Here is a 22,150-nt window from a genome sequence, read left to right on the forward strand (position 1 = left end):
CTTGGAGGTCTACCCACTATCCTTCATTCAGAACCAATCAGAGCTCAGCGCAGCACGCAGGCACGTAGCCAGGGGGGGGGGGGGGGGCATGGGGCCCGCCCCCCCCCCCCCCCCCGAAATCTTCCATCTTGCTAGGGCCTCCTCTCCCCCCCCTCCCCCTCATACACCATTTTGTCATAACCGGCCCTTCCTCCCCCCCCCCCCCCCCCCCCCCCCCCGCCTCGCCCCCCCGAAGCAAAATCCTGCCTACGTGCCTGGCTCAGCGTTCTGACGTTGCCGCAACCCCTGCAAAAGATGCAGACGAACTTGCGCTCCGTATTATGATTGGAGGGTTGGAGCGAAGCGGCTGGGGCCGATGACGTGTATACATCGTCGGCCTCGTCGCAAGAGCCATCGTCGTAAGTTCAGGCGAACGCGATCGACGTTGCCAGTGAAGCTGGGCTGTTCATACTTCGGCATCGGCAAGCCTTGTTTTACGCGAGCGTGCTTGCGTAAAACAATGTTCGTCGTCCAGTTCGCAGCGCCCCGTCATAATCCAGCGCGGGAGGCAAAAGGCTGCACCGTAATATATATATATATATATATATATACTAGAAAAAAACAGAAATAACAAGGCCACATAACCATTTATTTTCTACCAAATGTAAAGGCCCGTTCACACTCTTGCGACCGAGAGAGATTAGACCGGTTTTTAAGCCTCTTACGATCTCTTAGGACCAGTTCCGCTGCAGTGCATCCGGTCCTAAAAAGTCGCAAAAGGCTTAAAAACCGGTCCGGTCTCTCTCGGTCTTACTCGGTCGCAAGAGTGTGAACGGCTTAACATAGAAGTCCGCGAAGTCCCGTCCAGACGATTTCGGTGTTATCGGTGATTTGGCGGCAACCATCTCTTTTGGCGCAACGCGCAAGAGTCGAAAGCGTGGACACCGCGCTGCGCGTGCGTTCTCTCGGATGCGGCTCAGGCGCGCTGTTCTAGTGCAAATGAGCGGTGTGGGATTTTGCGCCTTGTTCCTACGCCACGTGAAGTAGTTCCTACGAGATTTGGTTGTCGAACTAAGAAGCGATGCTTTTGGCTTTTGACACGTGTACGTCTTGATAAGATAACAGATATATAATCTAATATACATTTACATATATCTTAATCCTCCATGTAAAGGGGGAAGTTAGTAATGCTCAATGAGGAGCCGGACCTCTTTTTTTTTACTACGGCTCTTGAGGCGAAAACGAGTATTTGGCTCACCTCGCTCTTTTTCTTTTCGGGTTACGTGGTAGATGCTGCGGGGACAAGAAAGAGTGTACAGGATCTTCCCATGATTCGTTGCGCACCTTGAGTGCGGCCCTTTGGTGTATTTTCGGCTGCGCTCGCGGATATATTGAACATTTTATTTCCAATAGGGCGCCGTCTGGCACCGACTCTTCAACACTGTGGTGAACGAAGCTCGCCGGAACCGGATGGACTCCCGAACTGACCAAGCGCGAGCGGCAACTGATCGGCTCGGTCCAGCACGAAGTACAGGAAGGGTCGGTCGGCCTGGAACGAGGCTGCTCCTCCGGGTTTTGGCGTGGGCGTTCGGCTGATCGTTCCAGGCCGGGCGCTGGGACTCACTGTGACAGCCACGCCGTTGAGCATGTCGGACACGAAGACGTGGCCGTGCTTGCTCACGGTGCCCATGTTGCTCTGGAAGCGGTCGAACATGTAGCTATGCCCCATCGCCATCAGGGAGGACTTGAGTCCGCAAACGGACTTTGCCTGTGGATAAATGAAAACATTCCGAGGACACCTAAGCACTTCTTATGAGTTGTGAATGCGAAAGCATGAATGTTGTTCTTCCGGTCCCTTATTTCGTCTGCGGCGTACTAACGTGGACGGCCACGTTTCGCTACTGCCGAGGTTGCGGCCGACGGCCGAGCGCGCGCTCTCCTGAAGTGGCCGCGCCGCGCCGAGCTCGGCCGTGCAGCCTCTCCGGAGTTTGCTCAGGCGGGCTCTGCTGGCTCTGTGACCAGCCGCAGAGCCAGCGGAGCTTACCGGCGACCGGGCCGCTGCGCTGCCATAGAGAGGGCTTCTCTATGGGGTGGCGTTCCTTGGAACTACGCCGCGGGGCAGCCAATGGGAGCCTCGTTCCTTGAAACTATGTCGCGTGCCAGCCAATGGGAGCCTATCGATCAAATCGCTGCTACGGACGACAGGCTTCGCTCCATTGGGACAGGGGAGTTTAGGCGCCGTTTTGTACGGCTTCAAAAGCTAATAACGCCGGTTCGCTCCATAAGACCCAGTTAATGCTTTCACATTAAAACAAAAACAACTGCCCGTGGTTCGACGCGCCGGACGGCTGCTTTGGTAACTGAAGTGTATTCTATGGGATACGTGCGTTTCGAAGTGCAGCGTCTAGATGGCGTTCCACCGTACTCTATGGCGCACACAGTTCGTAAACGAAAATCTAGATGGCACTTCGAACGACGGAAGGCGGACTGAAGTGAGGGGGGGGGGGGGGGGGGGAGGGGGTACCCCTTCCGCGGGAGTTCCACAACTGAGGTAATCTAGTAATGTTGCTGCTGACTAACCGTGACGTCACGTAACCACCATGATGTCTCCTGACGTCATATTTATTTATTTAAATACCTTAAGGACCCCCATAGGGGGCATTACATAAGGGGTGGCATACCACAAACATTAACAAAAGAAGGGTACAATGTCACAAAATGTCGCTTGACGTCATGGCGCACTTGACGTAGTGCTATCATGTGCCGTGACATCACAACGTTACATCATGGTGTCACGTGACGTCGCTGTCACGTGACATCATGGCGTCACGTGACGTGACGCCACTTTTCTACAGCACGTGACGTCATAATGTCACTGACGTCACAACGTCAAGTGACGTCGTGATGTCACAGGACGTCACGTCACGTAAAGGTATCACGTGCCGTAACATCACGTCATGGCATGGTGTCATGGCACACGGTGTCACGACATCACGTGATGTAACGGTAACACGTGCCGACATCACAATTCCATATCATGGTCTCACCTGGCACCGTAACGTTTAACGGAGAAACTTGCCCGCTAAATTTAGCGGATACATTGTTACGCTATGTTTGGCTGAGAAATTTCCCAGCCACGACGACCCTACATGAAACAGACCTGGGGATCCGCTCTGAAACCTTGCCTCTTGTGCGTGCGTGCGTGCGTGCGTGCGTGCGTGCGTGCGTGCGTGCGTGCGTGCGTGCGTGCGTGCGTGCGTGTGTGTGTGTGCGCGCGCGCGCGTGTGTGTGTGTGTGTGTAGGGGCTGTCGGGTCGTCGCTGTAAAAAATGCTTTGTAGAGGTTTTCTTTGTTTCCGCATTGAAGATATCTCTTTTCAATTCCAGTTCTGTCAAAGCAGCCGATAGGAACAGCCCTCAACAGGGGATTTCTTCAACAACTGAGAATACCTAAAAAAATGGTAGTAACTAAAATTAAAGGGGCACTGACACCCCAAAGGTCGTATTTATTTTTATTGTCTAAAACGATGCAAGTTGCAGTCATAGACACGCAAAAAAAACCGCATCGCGAAAAAAAATTTTCCCGCGCGCGCGCGCGCCTTTTTATTTTTGGCGTTTGATTTTCCCGCGTCTCGCCTCCTCGCTTCTTTTGATCGGTGACGTCAAAAATCAGGAAATTTAGAAGCTTTGTAGGCGACATCTCTATAACATTTAATTACGGCAATCCTAAAACATGTTTTTTAATGCAATTGCGAACGCAGTACGGCCCTTCTTTTTGAAATACCAAAAATCGGGAGTTCGTTGTGGTGCCGTCTCCTGGATTTGTATCCTCCAACGGAAAACAGGCGACACCGCTCAAAACCGGTCCGCCGCAACGCCGGGCGCTCGCTCCTTTCCTCCTCGCTTTGGGTCGCCATGGCAACAGCAGGGAGTGGTGAAAGGAAGTCGACTCTCAGGTCTCCGCGATTTTTGACGTCAAGGCACCGGCGCCGATCGCGCGGGAACTTCGAATTCGGCATTTGGAAATTGTTTTTTTACTTCACGAATACTGAATTCCCAAATCTCAAATTTTGAGGGTAATGTCCCGGCATCGTTTTCAATCGTTTCGGATAATAAAAAAAAATATGATTTTGATGTGTCAGTGCCCCTTTAAAGAACTGTTTCCTTCGGACCAACGTTATCGACCGCGGCCGACGTAGGTAGTACATGGGGCTAATATACCAAACTGCAAAGAGTGTAAAGTGATAAGCATATTAGTTATCTAAAATATACTAATCCTAATCTTTAAAAATGCACATGCATCGTCAAAATACGTCATAGATGTTGGAATCCAAACTATTAAATTCTGAAGAAGTGGTAGCGCAGAGGAAGAGGATGAGTGGAAGTAGTAAACAGGGCTATTGATCCACAATGAGAAACCTTGAGACCAGGAACAGAAGGGACAGGACAACACCGTCTCATAACCAGCACAGAAAATATTTAATTAAGGACTAGCTACTTCCTTGTTCGCTAAAACACATCCACAAGTCATCTGCAGTTCTACATCGTGAAAGTCTAAATTAAGCACTCAACCACAGACTTAAAGGCAACATGAAAAGTTAGCTGCACACCATCAATTATACATGGTAAAACCATGACTACCTGCAGAAGCAACGGCGTGGGAAGCATCATTACAAAAAGAAGACAAACACTACACTACCACAGGACAGAGGGGGATTAGAAGGACAAAAACACCAATGTCTTCGACGGACAAAAAGAAGAGAAAGATGTCGAGCACACTCAAATACCACAAGACATAAAATCAATGAGAATAAACACACATTCACCACCGCACGACACAAAGGAACTAGACATACAAAAACGTCCGTGTCTCATCGTCCGAAGTCAGTGACGGCATACTTATGCAATTTCCAGCTCGCGTAATCCTAATAGTTTCCTTAATTATCGTCTTATAAGGATCTTTCTCTTTGTTAAGGACAGTCGTTTGCGTCCAACCTGGGGAAAAAAATTACAATATTACAAAGGCCAACGTGTTTCACAGTTTAATATTTGACAGAACTTAACCGTTCTTTTATGTTCTAAAATCCGGTCATTTAGGCAGCGTCCGGTTTGGCCAACATACGAGAACCCAGAGGCCATTGGAATCTCGTGTACTAGTACCACCTCGCAACTAGGAACTGGATCTCTTTGGGGTTTCTGTCAACCAAGCTTTCCACCGCAAAAAAAAAAAAAAAAAAGAGTTAACTTATTTAACTTGAAATCATTGTTAAAAACAACGCTTACACCATAGCTTTCTGCCAGGGCATCTAAATTGCGAGAAAAGAAATGAAAGAAAGGCGCACACACGCCCATTTATCAGGCTTCTTCCGCGGTTCCATAATCTTACCAAAACTAAAAAGAACACTTTTTGACACACTCATTAGGACAACCGAGTTAGGGCCTGAAGTGGTCAATCTCGACATTTTAAAATTTAAACTTTCATGAACGTAAAGACTTATTTAGGGCACTTGTGAGGAACAGACCTTACTACACCTCTTTAAACTGCTTTCGGGTGGCAGCTTTGAAAGGTAAACAACGGCTCAGGTGCAACTTCGACGTAGTTCCAGCACAATCCTTGGGAATAAAAAAATTTAAATCTAAAAAATAAGCAGACATCCAGTTGTACAAATTTTTCTAGTGAAGAAAATCTTTGGTGATAGTTGCTTTAAAAGGAAATTCGATGAAGCACATCTGATCCTAAACATAAACAATAAAAAGAATCATCTATATAACTTTTGATTAGTAGTACACTGTTCGGCAATATTGATTGCACTTTTAAATCCACTTCCTGGTTCAATACAGCTAAATAGATTGCAGAGAGTAACGGTGGTCGACATCTTCCTCTTTTTTCTGTCCATCCAAAACACCAGTGTTTTTGTCCTTCTAGTCTCCCCGTGTCCTGTGGTCGTGTAGTGTTAGCCTTCTTCCAGGGATGGGCAGTATTTCAAACATAAGTATTTGAAATACATATTTCAAATACTTTGTGTATTTTGCATTTGTATTTAATTACAAATTGGGTAATGTATTTGACTGTGTATTTAAATACTAAAACGTAGGTATTTAAAATACAATTGTAATTAAATACAATTTTGTGGGCAAAAATACATCCCTCAAATTTATTGTCACGACTCATTTTGTTCATCCTTAAGGGGTGTCCAAACAGGACACTACAAAACGCACGACTCCGACAAATCGTGAAAATTGAAGCGGGCTTGAAGCGGGCGCGTCCGCTTCAATTTTCACGATTTGTCGGAGTCGTGCGTTTTGTAGTGTCCTGTTTGGACACCCCCTAAGACGTGTCCAGAGCAGGAAGAAAACTACGTTCTGCACCGAATGCAGTGTCTCTCAATCAAGCACAAGCGTTTAGTGACTTTGTGATTACGGTGCTAGTGCAGGGCGAGAATAGTGACGAAATCGACGTTCACAGGCAGACTGGCTAAATAAGTGCTTGTGACAACTTGTGATGCTTTCCAGCCTGATTTTCATCCATATTTTTGCCTGGAACATTCTAAATGCGCGGGTCGTCCAGATTTTCGTAACTGGTGCGAGTTGCAACAATAAAAAACTCTCTGGCTAGTGCTGCGCGTCTTTGTCGTCTCAGTTCTTTGTTGGTCTATATCAAAATGTAATTGACAAAAAAAGCTGCTTGAAGCTCTGTACATTTTCACCTATTACGTCCAAGCTGATTACATTTTTTTTTTGTTATTATATTTCTATTACGTTACCAGAGCCTCGCACACTAACTCCCGAGTGTGCGATGCAAAATTAAAATGAGATACCCAGAAACCGTCGGTTGCAGGTACCCTGAAGTCGCTGACGCAAATTTTGAGGAATGTATGTGGAAAAGTATTTGGAGGAGACCAAATACATTTGGTTGTATTCGTATCTTGTACTTAAATGCTTTTTTTTGGAAATGTAATTAGATTTGTAATTAAATACATTTTTGACGACGTATTTTGTATTTCTTTTTAAATACATATTTGCATGTATTTTGCCCATCCCTGCCTTCTTCTTTTTGTTATAAAGCTTCCCACACCGTCACTTCTGAGAGTCCTGGTTTTACCATTTATAATTGATGGTGTGTGCCGAACTTTTTAGACTGACTTTAAGTCTGTGGTTGAATGCTTAAGACTTCCACGATGTAGAACCGCAGATGGTGTGGGGATGTGTTTTAGATAGGGTGCCTTCATGTGCGCTTTGCTTAGGGTGGTGGCATCTGGCCATTTTGTCCCACACGTTTATTTTTATTTTTTGTTCAGAAGTGCGTGAAAGAGCGTGGCCCTGCACGCGTTTGTGGCGTTGACTGTATTATGGCGACATTTTGTTTTCGTTGATTTCTTTGTATTTTCCCCGTGAGCGCGTGCTGTCGGCATCGGGTACTACAAAGGGTGGCATCACCCTAAACAGGACGACATTGAGGCACCCTAGTTTTAGAGAACAAGAAAAAAGCTTGTCCTGAAAATAATTTTTTTTGTGTGTGCTGGTTATGAGACGGTGTTGTCCTTGTCCCTTCTGTTCCTGGTCTCAATGTTTCTCATTATGGATGTGCATAAGCTCGCTTGCGTTTTTGCTCAAATTTCAGGGCAGTTAACATTAAAAAAGAAATACAAAAAAAATAGACAAAAATTGTCAAGAAAAAAATTTATTGTATTTTTACATTATCTTTAAAAGCGTTAATTTCCGGAACCCCGAATTGAATAACTTTGTTTTTCATTAATTTATACGTTTATTTCTGACGTTGCTTCTTTAAATGTGACTGTCATTTTTTGTTTTCTATTTTTATTTTTCTTAAAAGATCCCTTACCTCCTTCTTGTGCCTATTGAAACGTGAGTCACAAGTGAGCGCCTGTCCTACGAGGGGAAATGGCCACATACATGAGCTATTGACGGTGCGCTGGGACCTATCAAAATGGCTGCCATTTAGATTATCGACATAGAACAGCAGTACGACTTGCTCAGCGGCGGTGGCGGCACTGACAGCGGCCTGAGACTAACAGCTGTCTTCGAAATTTGCAGACTTCGCTGAAGCGCCGTACTGTTATCAACGCCACGAGCACTTTATCATCATCGCAACGAAGCCCTCAAATCATTGGCCTACAAGCCTGCACCTGACGTCACCTAGCGCCGTTAAAAGGCGCATTTCTCCGGGATCCAAGACACTTGCTCAGCGGCGGTGGCGGCACTGACAGCGGCCTGAGACTAACAGCTGTCTTCGAAATTTGCAGACTTCGCTGAAGCGCCGTACTGTTATCAACGCCAGGAGCACTTTATCATCATCGCAACGAAGGCCTCAAGTCATTGGTCTACAAGCCTGCACCTGACGTCACCTAGCGCCGTTAAAAGGCGCATTTCTCCGGGATCCAAGCCACTTGCTCAGCGGCGGTGGCGGCAGTGACAGCGGCCTGAGACTAACAGCTGTCTTCGAAATTTGCAGACTTCGCTGAAGCGCCGTACTGTTATCAACGCCAGGAGCACTTTATCATCATCGCAACGAAGGCCTCAAGTCATTGGTCTACAAGCCTGCACCTGACGTCACCTAGCGCCGTTAAAAGGCGCATTTCTCCGGGATCCAAGTCACTTGCTCAGCGGCGGTGGCGGCACTGACAGCGGCCTGAGACTAACAGCTGTCTTCGAAATTTGCAGACTTCGCTGAAGCGCCGTACTGTTATCAACGCCAGGAGCACTTTATCATCATCGCAACGAAGGCCTCAAGTCATTGGTCTACAAGCCTGCACCTGACGTCACCTAGCGCCGTTAAAAGGCGCATTTCTCCGGGATCCAAGCCACTTGCTCAGCGGCGGTGGCGGCAGCGACAGCGGCCTGAGACTAACAGCTGTCTTCGAAATTTGCAGACTTCGCTGAAGCGCCGTACTGTTATCAACGCCAGGAGCACTTTATCATCATCGCAACAAAGGCCTCAAGTCATTGGTCTACAAGCCTGCACCTGACGTCACCTAGCGCCGTTAAAAGGCGCATTTCTCCGGGATCCAAGCCACTTGCTCAGCGGCGGTGGCGGCAGTGACAGCGGCCTGAGACTAACAGCTGTCTTCGAAATTTGCAGACTTCGCTGAAGCGCCGTACTGTTATCAACGCCAGGAGCACTTTATCATCATCGCAACGAAGGCCTCAAGTCATTGGTCTACAAGCCTGCACCTGACGTCACCTAGCGCCGTTAAAAGGCGCATTTCTCCGGGATCCAAGTCACTTGCTCAGCGGCGGTGGCGGCACTGACAGCGGCCTGAGACTAACAGCTGTCTTCGAAATTTGCAGACTTCGCTGAAGCGCCGTACTGTTATCAACGCCAGGAGCACTTTATCATCATCGCAACGAAGGCCTCAAGTCATTGGTCTACAAGCCTGCACCTGACGTCACCTAGCGCCGTTAAAAGGCGCATTTCTCCGGGATCCAAGCCACTTGCTCAGCGGCGGTGGCGGCAGTGACAGCGGCCTGAGACTAACAGCTGTCTTCGAAATTTGCAGACTTCGCTGAAGCGCCGTACTGTTATCAACGCCAGGAGCACTTTATCATCATCGCAACGAAGGCCTCAAGTCATTGGTCTACAAGCCTGCACCTGACGTCACCTAGCGCCGTTAAAAGGCGCATTTCTCCGGGATCCAAGCCACTTGCTCAGCGGCGGTGGCGGCAGTGACAGCGGCCTGAGACTAACAGCTGTCTTCGAAATTTGCAGGTTGGTACACTTCGCTGTATACTGCGTTTATGGTTACTGCCCACTCGCCGCCGCCGCTGTTGCTGTTGCTATTGCTATTGTAGCGTTGTGCTGTTCTCTGTCTAGCTTACAATGGCTGATTCCGATTGCCTGGTATGTCTTAAGTCACTCCCTGAAAATGGAGTGTTTTTAACATGCTCGGAATGCGACTACAATTACCACATCGGCTCGTGTTCTGGTGTTTCTAAGACAACCTACAAGGCCAAAGGGGATGTCGATAAAAGTAAATGGAAATGCCAAACATGCGAAACTTCGAAAGCTCGCGGGGCCGAGGGTGCTGTAAAGCAGAAACCCGAACAAGCTGCCCTTGAGAAGGTTCTCATGGAAATCAATAAGAAACTAACGGAATTACCAGTAATCAGGTGCAAAGTTGATGAATTGATGTTGGTAAAAGAGACCGTCAACAAGCTGGAACAGTCCGTTCAACATATGTCTGAACAGTACGACGAAGTTCTTAAAGAAATGAAACGCCAATCCACTGAGATTGCAACCCTGAAAAAAAAGAAAAAAAAGTGGAGAAGATCGAGGCTGATAATGCTGGCCAGGAAATTCAGAAACTAAGAATACAAGTCAACAGCCTGGAGCAGTACAGTAGGCGACAGAATCTCGGAATGCATGGATTGCCACAAACTGACAACGAAAACCTACTGAAAAAGATAAACGAGCTAGCAACTGAACTGCAACTACCAGAACTGTCACAAAACGAACTAGAAGGCGTTCACAGGCTGTTTTCAAAGCCAGGCAAAAACTCCGGCCGTACTCATTCGCTTCGCGTCGCGCATTACACGTGACCAGTGGATGGCAAAAAGGAGTCTTCTAAAGAATATCGAATCCAACGTGTATTTCCTCGATAACCTGACACCGCAGAATAAGAAGTTGCTTTGGCTGATGAGGGTTAAGGCTGAGGAAAAACAGTACCAGTTTGCCTGGCAGAAGAATGGTCTCTTGTTTGTGCGTAAGGCAGCGGGCGAACGCGCAATCGTCATTGAGTGTCAGGCTGATTTAGATAACATCTGCTGAATCAGTGAAAGTTAGAAGCTTCATTTATTTGTATTTTTGTGATGGCAGAACCACCAGTAACTGTTTATCTTGACAGCACGTCATTTAATTCTGTTGTGCACCATCCTTTTCTGCTTCGAAGTGATAAGATGTCAATCTTTCATATCAACATAAGAAGCTTACAAAATAAATGGTTTGAAATAGAAACAGCCTTGGATTCTTTAGATCACAGATTCGATCTATTGGCATTTACTGAAACGTGGTTTTCGTGTGAACACGACGTAGCCAATTTCGCAGGATATAAATCTGAAGGGGTTTACAGAAGAAATCGCAAGGGAGGAGGGACCTCGCTTTATTTTAAAAATAACCTTGAGTATGTAGTCTTGCCCGAATTTACGCAGATGAGTGACCACTATGAGTCGGTTGTTGTAAAGTGCCTTGGGTCACTGATTGCTTCAGTTTATCGGCCCCCATCGGGCGATATAAATGAATTTTTTGAGTTTGTAAATGAAATTCTAGACTACGTGTCATGTCTTAATTTGCCAATTGTCTTAGTTGGTGACTTCAACATTGATTTGCTTTCATCTACTCGTTCCTGCCGACGTTTTCTTGATGTCATTGAATCTTTTGGTTGCTCAAACGTCATTCATTTACCAACAAGACTAGCGTCTGAAAGTGAAACTTTGATCGACTTGTGTGTTACTAGCTATGACCCAAAGGATGTTGTCTCGGGTATTCTTACATTCGATCTAAGTGATCATTTGCCAATATATTGTTTTTTCCCTCTGGTCAAAAAGAAAAAGTGTAACATCCGTGACCCTCCTGTACTGCGACGCAATTTCGGCGTGAATGCTCTTGCTCTTTTCCGGGACATGATAGAGAATACCAGTTTTGATGACGTTTATAATGAAGAAAACCCAAATTTGTGTTACGACATATTTTTGCATAAAATAAAGCACATTTACAATGAAGCGTTTCCTCTTCGACCTATAATAAATCACAAGAAGTGTAGGAAGCCGTGGGTTACTCGCGAGCTGTATAAAAGGATTAATGAACGTAACAAACTCTACGATAAATTTATTCGACTAAGGGACCAGACAATATTAATTAAATATAAACAAATAAGAAATAAATTAAATAAGGACCTCAAGAAAGCACGTGTTGAGTACTATAAAAACAAGTTTGCATCTATTTCGAATGAACCAAAAAAACTTTGGGGTGCAGTAGGAAGTCTAATTGGAAAACACAAGAGTAAGATTCCCGATACATTAACTCTAAATGGTAGTGAGTATAACGATGCCTTACTGGCAGACAAATTTAACTCCCATTTTTTAAACGCAGGTGCGTCATTGCAGCCACATGGTCCGAACGAAAGCTTAGACAAATATATTTCATCTGTAGCTGTCGACACTATTTTCTTGGCTCCAAGCAATGAACAAGAAATATATTCAATCCTTAAATCTTTATCTACAAACACCGCAGCTGGAGAGGATGACATCAAGGCTATACCAATTATAGCTGTCGCAGACCTCTTGTGTTTTCCTCTGCAGCATATATGCAATAACGCATTAGCAACGGGCATTTTTCCCGATGGCATGAAAATTGCAAGAGTGGCTGTTCTACACAAAGGAGGCTCCTTTGACAACATTAACAACTATAGGCCTATTTCTGTACTTCCTTTGTTTTTAAAGGTTCTAGAATTTCTTATAAAAAAACGGTTTTCAAAGTTTCTTAGTGAAAGAAATGCTTTTCTTACTCAGCAATACGGATTACGGAGAACAAGTCAACCGAAATGGCTCTACTTAGCATCAAAGAAAAAATACTTAATAATTTTGAAAACAAACATTTCACTATTGGAATGTTTCTGGATTTCAGAAAGGCCTTTGATTCGATTAAACATGATATTTTGTTCTATAAATTACCGTTTTATGGAATAAGAGGTGTTGCCTTAGATTTAATTCGTAGCGACTTATCTTGTCGACTACAATATCAACTTCGACTTCAAGACCGATATCAATTGGACAATCATCTTGAGCATGTTGTCTTTTGTTTTTTTCCTGTTCTCATGAGTTGTTCTTTCTCTTCATCCGAAGACTCCATTTCAGCCTCAGATACATCACCCTGGGGGATGAGGACAGCTATTGGCTCCTCTTTCTTCCCATAAAAGTTTGCGGCATTGAAAATCGCCATCTGTTCCGATAAAATCAAATCATATATCACTCATAAAACCATATCATTTCACACAGTACATATAAAAATTTGCAGAAACCAAACAAGTCCAACATTAATCCATTTTACACAAATTGGAGGCAGCGTGTTCCCCCAGGGGAAAGTATTCCTCCAAGTACCAATGAAGCCATATGGAATCATAATTTTGTTTGAGGTTGCGTTCCACATTTAGGAATTGCTGGCCAATACCTTTTGCTTCAAATCGCTTCTCTGGGGCTTACTGCAGGTAATTGAGAACAATTCAACAAACAATAAAAGTTATTCTCACCTATAACTCTTGACAATCGCAGAGGAAAGCCGGCTTCAAGCGTCCATTGCCTCAATCGAGTTTTCCCGCCGCTTCATAGATGGCGCCACTTCATTGATGTGCCCATGGTTGCCAGAAAACTTAGTTCAAAGGCTAAATATGGTATTAAACATGATTCCACTTGGAATCATTGGTCTTAAAAGCTTCTGCTGACTTTAAAACGAAGTGATTCCATATGGAATCACTGGTCCTGAAAGGGTTAATGGCTACAGGTCCAAGTTAGAACAAATTTCGTACGGTGTCCCACAAGGGTCTATTTTAGGTCCTCTCTTTTTTATTATTTATATTAATGATATCGTACGTATACCTAAAACTCCTGAAATAGTTTTGTATGCCGAAGACACTAGCTTATTTTTCTCTGGTCCATGTCTGCGTGATCTTGAAATTTCTGCTAATACATGGCTGAGCGAGTTATCGTCCTGGCTAGACTCCAATCAGCTTCAGTTAATGTTACAAAAACTAAATATATAATTTTTAAGCCGCGAAGTAAACCGGATGACTGCGAAATTATTTTAAAATTCCAAGACTCTCCGATAGAGCGTGTCACTATCTACAAATTTTTGGGAATTCTCTTCGAAGAAAATTTAAGCTGGACTCCACATGTAAATTAAATTCATGCAAGCATCTCTAGATATATTGGCATTTTATACAAAATAAGAACACTTGTCCCAGGCTGGTTAAGACGTCAGTTGTATTATTCACTAGTTCATTCCCACCTTCATTACTGTCTACTAGTCTGGGGTTCAACGACTAAGACAAATATTGATAGACTGTTTGTTTTGCAAAAAAGAGCAGTACGTTGTATTGAAAATCTTCAGCGCACCGACCACACAACGCCGTTTTTTCTAAAACATAGCTTCCTTAATATTAGTCAGTTATTCCAGCTTAAACTTTCAATCCACATTTTTAATGAGTTCAATCGTGACCAGTCCACTTTTTTTGACGCATTCCTTCCTAGAAATATACAATACAATCTTCGGTATGACTCTTATAGAATACCTTGGTCAAGGACGAATTACGGACATACTCAATTAGCGTACTTAATTCCTGATTTCTTAAATAAACATTCGGCCGTAAGAGAAATGATTCATGAGTGCGGCTCAAAGCATACCTTTAAAAGAAATATAAAACGGTACCTTCTATCATGTCCCATTGAATGAATGTTTTTAAAAAGTGTTTGTATCCAATGGTTGAGCTTCATTTATTCTAGTGCATCCTATGTCCCCGAAAATTATGACATGACTACTGTGTAAGTTGTGTTGTTTTGATCTTTATTTGTGGGCCGTTCTGTTTCCCCGTGGTTTCTGTATTTATATTACAACGTGTCGTACTATACGCTGAGCAATGTAAACTGGTGATAGGGCCAAGTCAGGCAGAATCCATCTGCCTTTTGCCTTGTCATCCGAGACCTTGTGTCTGAATAAAACTAATTAAAAAAAAAAAAGATCAGTCTGTGAGTCGAAAAGCTATAATTTTGTTAAATACAAGCGATATTAAAGACTAAAGCTCTTATTTTATGCCAGGAAGGTGTGAGCAAGCATCCTTAAATGGGCACTGACATTGTTCCTGAAAACGTCTACTTATGGTTATATATTAATCTACCTGCTCTAAACAATAAAAATGATTAAAAAAGAAAACTCGGGATACCATTGACATTAGATGACGCCGTCAGGCATGCGATCGCTTCCCGCGGGTGATACACACTCGCACAGTGTTGTCGCGTAGTGGCAAATTTCTCATATCTTGGGGAAAACCGAAACCCCGAAAAGTTTCCCTTTGTAAAACGTAAAAAAAAAGAAAACCAAAAACCTATAAAATGCAAGGAAAAATGTATAATGTTGTTTCTTTTTTGTTTTTATAATGGCAATTGTGAGTGCAACGTCCAACAAGCGGTAACACTGTTCCTGTTTTAAAAAGGACGCCAACCCCTTACAAAAAAATTTAACCAATTTCTACAGAATTTCAAGATATAATTATGGCTAGAGAGCATAGATTTCCTAGGAAGAATGTATCCAGTTTTTTAACCATTGTCTACAGATTATTGGCCGCTGCTTCCTACAGGTTTTGTGTAAACTTCAGTGTACAGATGATGTGGCGACTCTGTACAACAAACATACAGACATTCTAGCAACGCTCCTCTCCCATTTCTAGCGCCAATAAGAGAGTTTCTAACGAATTGCTGTAGACAAGGGAAAAACATTATTTTTAAATGTTTATCAGGGCCGTATCTTGTGACAATAAAATCCTGTGACTATGTAGTTGACTTCAAGCCTTCAGTGCGTATGGTCTATCAAGTTAGGTCTGTAGAAAATCTAGGAATATTGCGACGCAAAGTCTAACGACCGTTGACGACAGACGGTAGGATTTCTGACGACTGTGCTCTGTAGATTTCTGTTGACAGGAAATCTGTAGAAACCTTGTAGAAAAATGGCGATAAGTTAGGAAGTGGACAGGTATGTTAAAAAATCGTTAAGATGTCTACAGACTGGCTCACATTTTCTTTTATTTTTTTTTTGTAAGGGACAAGTCAACATCCACAGCCAAAGCATGTTTTCAAACCTGACAAAGTTGGCAAAAAATTTTCTCAGCTTGCCACGCTCAAATGGTGAAGCGGAACGAATTTTCAGCGTAGTTACTGATGTGAAAACGAAGAGGAACACGATGTCCACAGATGCCGCTAATAGGGAGTTTTAGTCGGTCATTTCGACACCTCCGATACCCCCGATAAGGATATACGATAACGATAACGATGCTTGCGCAGAGGTGCCGACGGAGCATCGGGTATCGTTATTGGAGTCATCCGAATGAACAACTGAAATTCTCTAATGCCGTGGCAGTTGTGCGCTCAGCGTCATCCAGCTTCGAGTAGAGTTGCTGCACTAACTTTAATGTAACAAAGAAACACGTCCAATGTTTTTACAAGGTATAAGCTGTTGGTGGTCACTCAAAAACAAAGAACAAAGAAAGAACAAAAGAAAAAAAAAACAAAGAACAAAGAAACACGTCCTATGTTTCTACAAGGTTAGACTGTTAGTGGGTTACTCAGGGTAAAATAAAATAAAATAATAAAAAGCAGAAAAGACGAAGAACCATACGACAGTCCTTATACCCTGCCGGAAAGCTCCCATCCTAGAAAAAAAAAGTTATTAATTTTGTATATTTTTGAAGTGTGTTTGTGTTTCTGTTATGAAAAGTGATATATCACATTTTATTTTTTTTTCGTTTTTAGTTTTCTATTTTAATTAAAATCTACACAAAGATTTTTCAAACATTAAGAACCCTGATGATAGCACATTTTATTAAATAAAAGATGCCCATGATCAATTGTGCACCTTTTAAGTAAAAAACATTCTAGGTTTTTTTTTTTTTTTTAAGTTTGGAGCATGGTTTGGAGATGCTTGTGTGCAATTAACTGCTTTTGTAAGTGAATATTACTTCGTGGGGTGAAAAAAGCAAAAATATTTTGCCCCTGAACGAGTGTAAAAGCAATGTAGCAGCAGTGCGGCAATTCATTGCACACACATTCGAAAATTTGTGGGCCGTTGGTGGCGGTGGAAAGCGATGAAGGTTTGCCCGTCTATCCCACCGCCGTTGGTCGGCACCCTTGCCTCGCGGGTAGCCATCGCTCGCGATTGGCTATCGCACGTTTAACGGTGCATTTTGCTTTCTGCGCCGAATCGAAGAAAACGGGGCGTGTCGCCGTCTTTGATCCCGTTTTTAATAGGGAAATCGGCTGATTTTCAAAATAAACTTTTTTTTTTTTAATGTTTAGAGCCGGTGGAGGGGGCTTATGGGACTTCAACCGCTCTCTTCGAATTATCCAGCCGACCCTAATATATACATACATCTTCACCTCCCCTCCCGCAAGTCATGGGAAGAAGAGGTCAAAATATTTAGGTAAGTGAAACCCTTACCCGAGGTTTTAAATTATAAGGTGCTACTTTTACTTGTCCGCGTCCTTTTTCCTGCAACCTTTTTTTTTTTTTAAGCCTTTGCTTTTTGTTTGGACAAAGTGCTCTCATATAGCGTGTCAAACTCGCGTGGCATCGCCGATGACAAGCCAAAAAATTTTCTCATTTGAGATCATCGCGTGATAGTTCTATCATAAGTTTGAGTTTTTGCAGATTGTGTCTTCTTAAAGCCACATTGATATCGGGAGCTCACTATTCCATTTCAACGCAATCGTTGAACCGAGTGTAAAAGGTACTAAAACTATAAAAAAAAGGATGTCATAACGTTTACACTTGACTGTTATGCCTGGTTCAGACACTGGGACGACAGACATGACAACGACAGAGTTGCCGAGACAAGCGTTCTACTTTAAAAGCCTGTCAAGCTTCCTGAAGCAATGGTGAGCCTCGGTTGTCCGGGTGTTTGTCTTTTGCTATCGTTACCGTTGCTGTAGACGTAACCGACGCAAATCTGTGAACCAGCCTTTGGAGTCACATTGTCGCAAAGCCACTTGCCTTGAAGACTGGAAGACTGACTCGCACCAGTGTCTGCTTCAGCTGTGCGTGGAGGCCCAGCAGCAGGTCGGGTTCCTTGGCGAAGGCCTCCCGGACCTTCTTCAGCGGTTTGCCCTCGTGAGGCAGCACGACCAGCAGGCTGAGGTTTGTCGAAAGCGTGGGCAGCTCGAGCACCTTGAAGCCGCGCTCCGGCAGCTCCAGGTAGCCGAACGAGCCCGTCCCTACCATGGTATCCACGGACTGTTCCCTCTGCTGTACGGCATGGAAGGCCCTCTGCACCCTGGAGTCCGGGAAAAGTCCCTCGAAGTGGGTCAGGTTGAGGGTGACGACGGCGGCGGACAGGAATCTGGCTGTGGCGTCCAGCTTGTACGCATCCTCCTGGAGCAGACTCGTGATGACCTAGAGCAGAGGTACGGAAGCGTTTTAGACGCGCGACCTTTAAAATACATGGACGCCGACCGCCTCCTACGATAGTATACTTAGTGCACTTGGCAACGACTAGACAGTTTTTGAAACCCCCCCCCCCCCCCCCCCCCCCCCGACTCCCAGACGTCGTATCGCGACCCACACTCTGCGCCTCTTTATAGAAGAGGACAGCGCCAAGTTGTACCTCGAGCACCGTCACCTGGAGCGGGTCTCTTCTATGAGGGTTCTTGAAAGTTACGGGATATATTATTTTTCTTTATGCCTTTGATTGCGCCCAAAAGCAGCCGTAGATTAAAGGGGTCGTGCAACATTTGTCAGACTTCGGCAAATTAATAGCGGTAATTGGTCTGTGGCACTTATATAATTATTAATAGTAGTAATAGTAGTAGTAAACAATTTTTCCCCCAAGCATGAGTTAATGACTGAGCGGGAGACTCCTAAGGTCGCCCCACCAGACACCCCTCAGACGGCGGCCTAAACCCCCTGGGTCCTGGCGGCGTCTTCGGTCAGCTGGACTAGTTTGTTCCGCACCGAGGGGTCGGCGCAGAGGAGTAGGGCTTCCCAGCTCTCCTGGTTGTCGATCTTCTCTAGTATAGGGGTGGGACTTGCAGTCAATCCTGCTGCACTCCCACACCATGTGTCGGAGGTTGACGTTGCCGCCGCAGAGCTTGCAGTTTGGCTTGTACTTGTCACGGTACCATTTATTAAGTAGGGAGGGGTTCAGAAAGGAGCCCGTCTGGAGGCGGCGCCGTGCCACCGACGTCCTCTTGTCTAGCGAGGGGTGTGCGGATGAATAGCGCAACCTCGCGCCAGCGTATACATCCCACATTCGCGGTATGCAGTCCCCATTTCATTAGAGTGATGCCCTCCAAAGACGTGTCGTCCCTGTGGTACGTGTCGATTATATTCTGGACCAGTATCCATATATATTGTCTAAATTACTTTAGCTAAAAGAAAGTCACTTATTTTTCACTAGTCTTTCAAACACGAGAAATTGTTTCTGCAATCCGCCCAATCACTGAGAACGGTAGAAAGAAAGAAATCACTGTAAATTTAATTATCATAAAGTGCAGTTTCATTCAAATACTTTTTCTTGGTATAAACAGTGTCATACTAGAACAAAATTAGCTTGATTTGTTTGGTAATTGAAAAAAGCTTTAATTAATGTACAAAAATAAAAAGAACTCCGAAGTTAATGAGAAACCCCAAAGGACACAACTCTTTCCCGTCCAATTGTTTTCTATCGCCTTTGTGCAGATGGTATCACTGTTACCAGTACCTCTGAGGCCAGTTCCAAACAAAGTATTAAAGGACTCAGCTACACCAAAAGTGAAAAAAAAAACGACATGTAATTATGGTTTTTTAACTCGAGCACATTTCGCGGGCTGTTCAACGACAGTGACTTTGTCTTTTGGATTTAAAGTGCGCAAGGCGGTGGCATATCTCATAAAAGAGAGTGGCAAATTCGTTTAAAACAAAAATGTAAGACATCACCGTTACATGTGCAGTTATTTGTGGCTCTCTTTCTCAGTGAATATTTGTCGGTCTGAGTGCGTGTGTGCGCACGCGTACAAGTTTTTGTTTATTTCCTTCGCATTCTGATATGCGTGCATAAGATGCCACGTTTAATTCCTGCGAGAAGTGGAAGATATAAAAAAAGGTATACTCTCAAGGAGAGTGAAAAACGTCACCATTATTTTCAAGGGGCGTCAAAAAACCGTTTCTGTCGACCGCCTGAAGCCGGCTCACCTGGAATATCTCCCCAATGCAAATTATACTACTGATACTCATACCGTGAACGCTCGACCTACCACTAACCCCTGCGGTTTCCGGGCAAGACGAATTCTTGGAACAAGTACGATTAAACCTAATATTTTGCCGAACAGCTTCAACCGACACGAACCCTCCCGACTTTAACCAAACCGCGTCTACCCCTGCCCTACCCCCTATTGCCCCCCTCACCCTCCACCCACGCACAATCCACCGCAAACAAGCACCTCGGAAAGTATCATGGTATCGAATACTCACATACATGTGACGCAAATATAGATAAGATTATTTACTGTTTAGGTGCGGCAAAGGGAACAGAGGGGAGGACTTGTAAGCATGGACGGATTGCTCGCCCATTTGAGTAAAAACGAACTTAATCATGAGCGCGGCGGCAGAGCAGGGTCAACAATTCCGACAATCAGACTCATCGCGGATCCTGTTGAACTCAGTAAATAATGTACATAAATACGTAGTGCCAAGTCTTTGCTTTTTACAAAACGCTGAAAGTTATCGAAAGCACTCTCCTTATATCAGTCTGTGAAAGGTTTCACCATTCCCATATCATGTGACGTGATTGATGAGGTGTCTTCCTGTATTAGGGGACTTACTGACCACTAAGTCTCTCCTGTAGAGAGGCTTTAGTGGTACGTGGATTCCAATTGCCGCGCACAGCCCTTGCATCCTGTCATGTTGGCTTGAAGCCGGCTTGAGTGCGAGATTCGATTTCTCCATTGAAAGCATAAAACTGGCTCAAAGCGTACATGCAGCGAGCCGCTACCACCGTTCTTGGACTTACCTTAGCCGTCGCCCTGCAACACCAGGCGTTGACTGCCGTCAAGGCAGCCCTCCGGTCCAGAAAGTTGACCAGGACGACATCGGCACCGTAGTAGGCATCTAGGGACTCTCGGTAAGGTCCGGTCACGTCGAAGTCCCTCTGCACGAAGGCGGCTGCCTCAACGCGGGCATCGCTGATCGGGAGGCGGGAGAGCCGTAGCAAAGCGTGTGCCAGGACGTAGCGCACGTCAGCGTCCTTGAGCAGCTCCCAGCGGAGCGTCTCTAGGAGCCTGTCGATGGTCTTGGACACCGAGCCCTCAAGCACGAGCGCCGTCGACAAGGCCAGGGCCAGCGGAGACAGCAGCACGTTGCTTTCGTTGCCGTCTTTCTGAGCATGCGAGCTTCAGGACAATATAGGAAGATCGTGACGTCATGGTGCCGTACCAATAGTCATTCCTACTTGTTTTTGTGAAAAGATAAATTGGTAGTGCGAAATAAATGCCGCAGAAGGTACGTACGCAGCAGTGATTAAGGTCCTTAACAATGACCGCGGACGTGACGTTAATGCGAGCCATGTATATGCCAGCGTTACTAGATTAGATCAGTTACGGAATTTCCCATAGATACTGCTTGCATGAGCTGTATTGTCTTGCGTGCTAGTTTTCATAATATAATTGGGAAAAGCCTGTTTTCAGGTTGACGGAATACGTGGCGCCACTGTCATTGTGCATGTTTTGCTCCCATCAAGTGTCTCAGATGAATGAAGATATTCCCAAGTTCCAACACCCGCCTAGGACACCTGTACCAGTATCTCTGCGGTATCTTACATGGCTGTCAGCTGGTGATCGGCCACCTGCAGCGTGAGTGCAAGGGCTCCCCGGTAGAGGGCGTCTCTGGCTGCGATGCTGAACACTGGTTGGCTCCTGGCGGCGGCCGCAACCAATGGCGTCAGGGCAAGAAAGATGACGCCACCTTGGGTAAAACATTGGAGAAACTCACTCATTTTCATCGCAGACTCTGAAAGGAAGATTTCGCATCGTCCACCGTTCACGTTTTCTGATCTTTCTGCGCTTTCGATGTTTCTCAGCTTACCTTGCCCAAGAAATCCCCCCATTTCAAGCCATCTTCTCACCGGGCTTGCAAAGAGCCACCAGATCCACCGGGCTGTCTCCAAGTTCACTCTTCTTCTTTTTCTCCCTCCGAGTCAATCCCGTTTGGTTGTGGTCAGGGCAGGATTAAGGTACGGGCTAAGGGGGCTGTAGCCCAGGGCCCCAGGCTGCCAGAGGGCCCCGTGCTGGCCCCTAGAAATTAAAAGAAGAGGCCTTAGTTCAAATCAACTTAATTCTAAAGATTTTTTCTTTAATTTTAACGATGAAACAGGGATGCCATAAAGTTCTCTTCTTTAGACGAGCTGGCGTTTGTGAGCTCGTTGTAAA

The 22,150-nt window shown here is 45.1% G+C and overlaps 1 protein-coding gene across 1 annotated transcript; it reads right to left on the reverse strand.

The window, feature by feature from the left end:
• Positions 1–1,399: 1,399 nt before the first annotated feature.
• On the reverse strand, positions 1,400–21,828 carry LOC115312648 (antithrombin-III-like). Its single transcript, XM_042288514.1, has 5 exons — positions 21,807–21,828; positions 21,554–21,686; positions 20,737–21,115; positions 17,745–18,143; positions 1,400–1,747 (listed from the first exon to the last, which is right to left on the reverse strand). The coding sequence occupies exons 1-5, from the start codon at positions 21,826–21,828 to the stop codon at positions 1,415–1,417; spliced, it is 1,266 nt and encodes a 421-aa protein (XP_042144448.1). The 3' UTR covers positions 1,400–1,414.
• Positions 21,829–22,150: the final 322 nt, after the last annotated feature.

Source organism: Ixodes scapularis, unplaced genomic scaffold (assembly GCF_016920785.2).
Source record: "Ixodes scapularis isolate PalLabHiFi unplaced genomic scaffold, ASM1692078v2 PGA_scaffold10__122_contigs__length_95168666, whole genome shotgun sequence".
In the NCBI taxonomy this organism is placed as follows: Eukaryota; Metazoa; Arthropoda; class Arachnida; order Ixodida; family Ixodidae; genus Ixodes; species Ixodes scapularis.

Excerpts from the sequence above, each read along its gene's own strand:
- LOC115312648 (XM_042288514.1), bottom strand. The coding sequence starts at position 21,828 with ATGGGGGGATTTCTTGGGCAAG. Across the intron at positions 18,144-20,736 it reads GTTGCAGGGCGACGGCTAAG|GTCATCACGAGTCTGCTCCA; the intron begins GTAAGTCCAAGA and ends CCTCTGCTCTAG. Across the intron at positions 1,748-17,744 it reads TCAGTCTTCCAGTCTTCAAG|GCAAAGTCCGTTTGCGGACT; the intron begins GCAAGTGGCTTT and ends ATTTATCCACAG.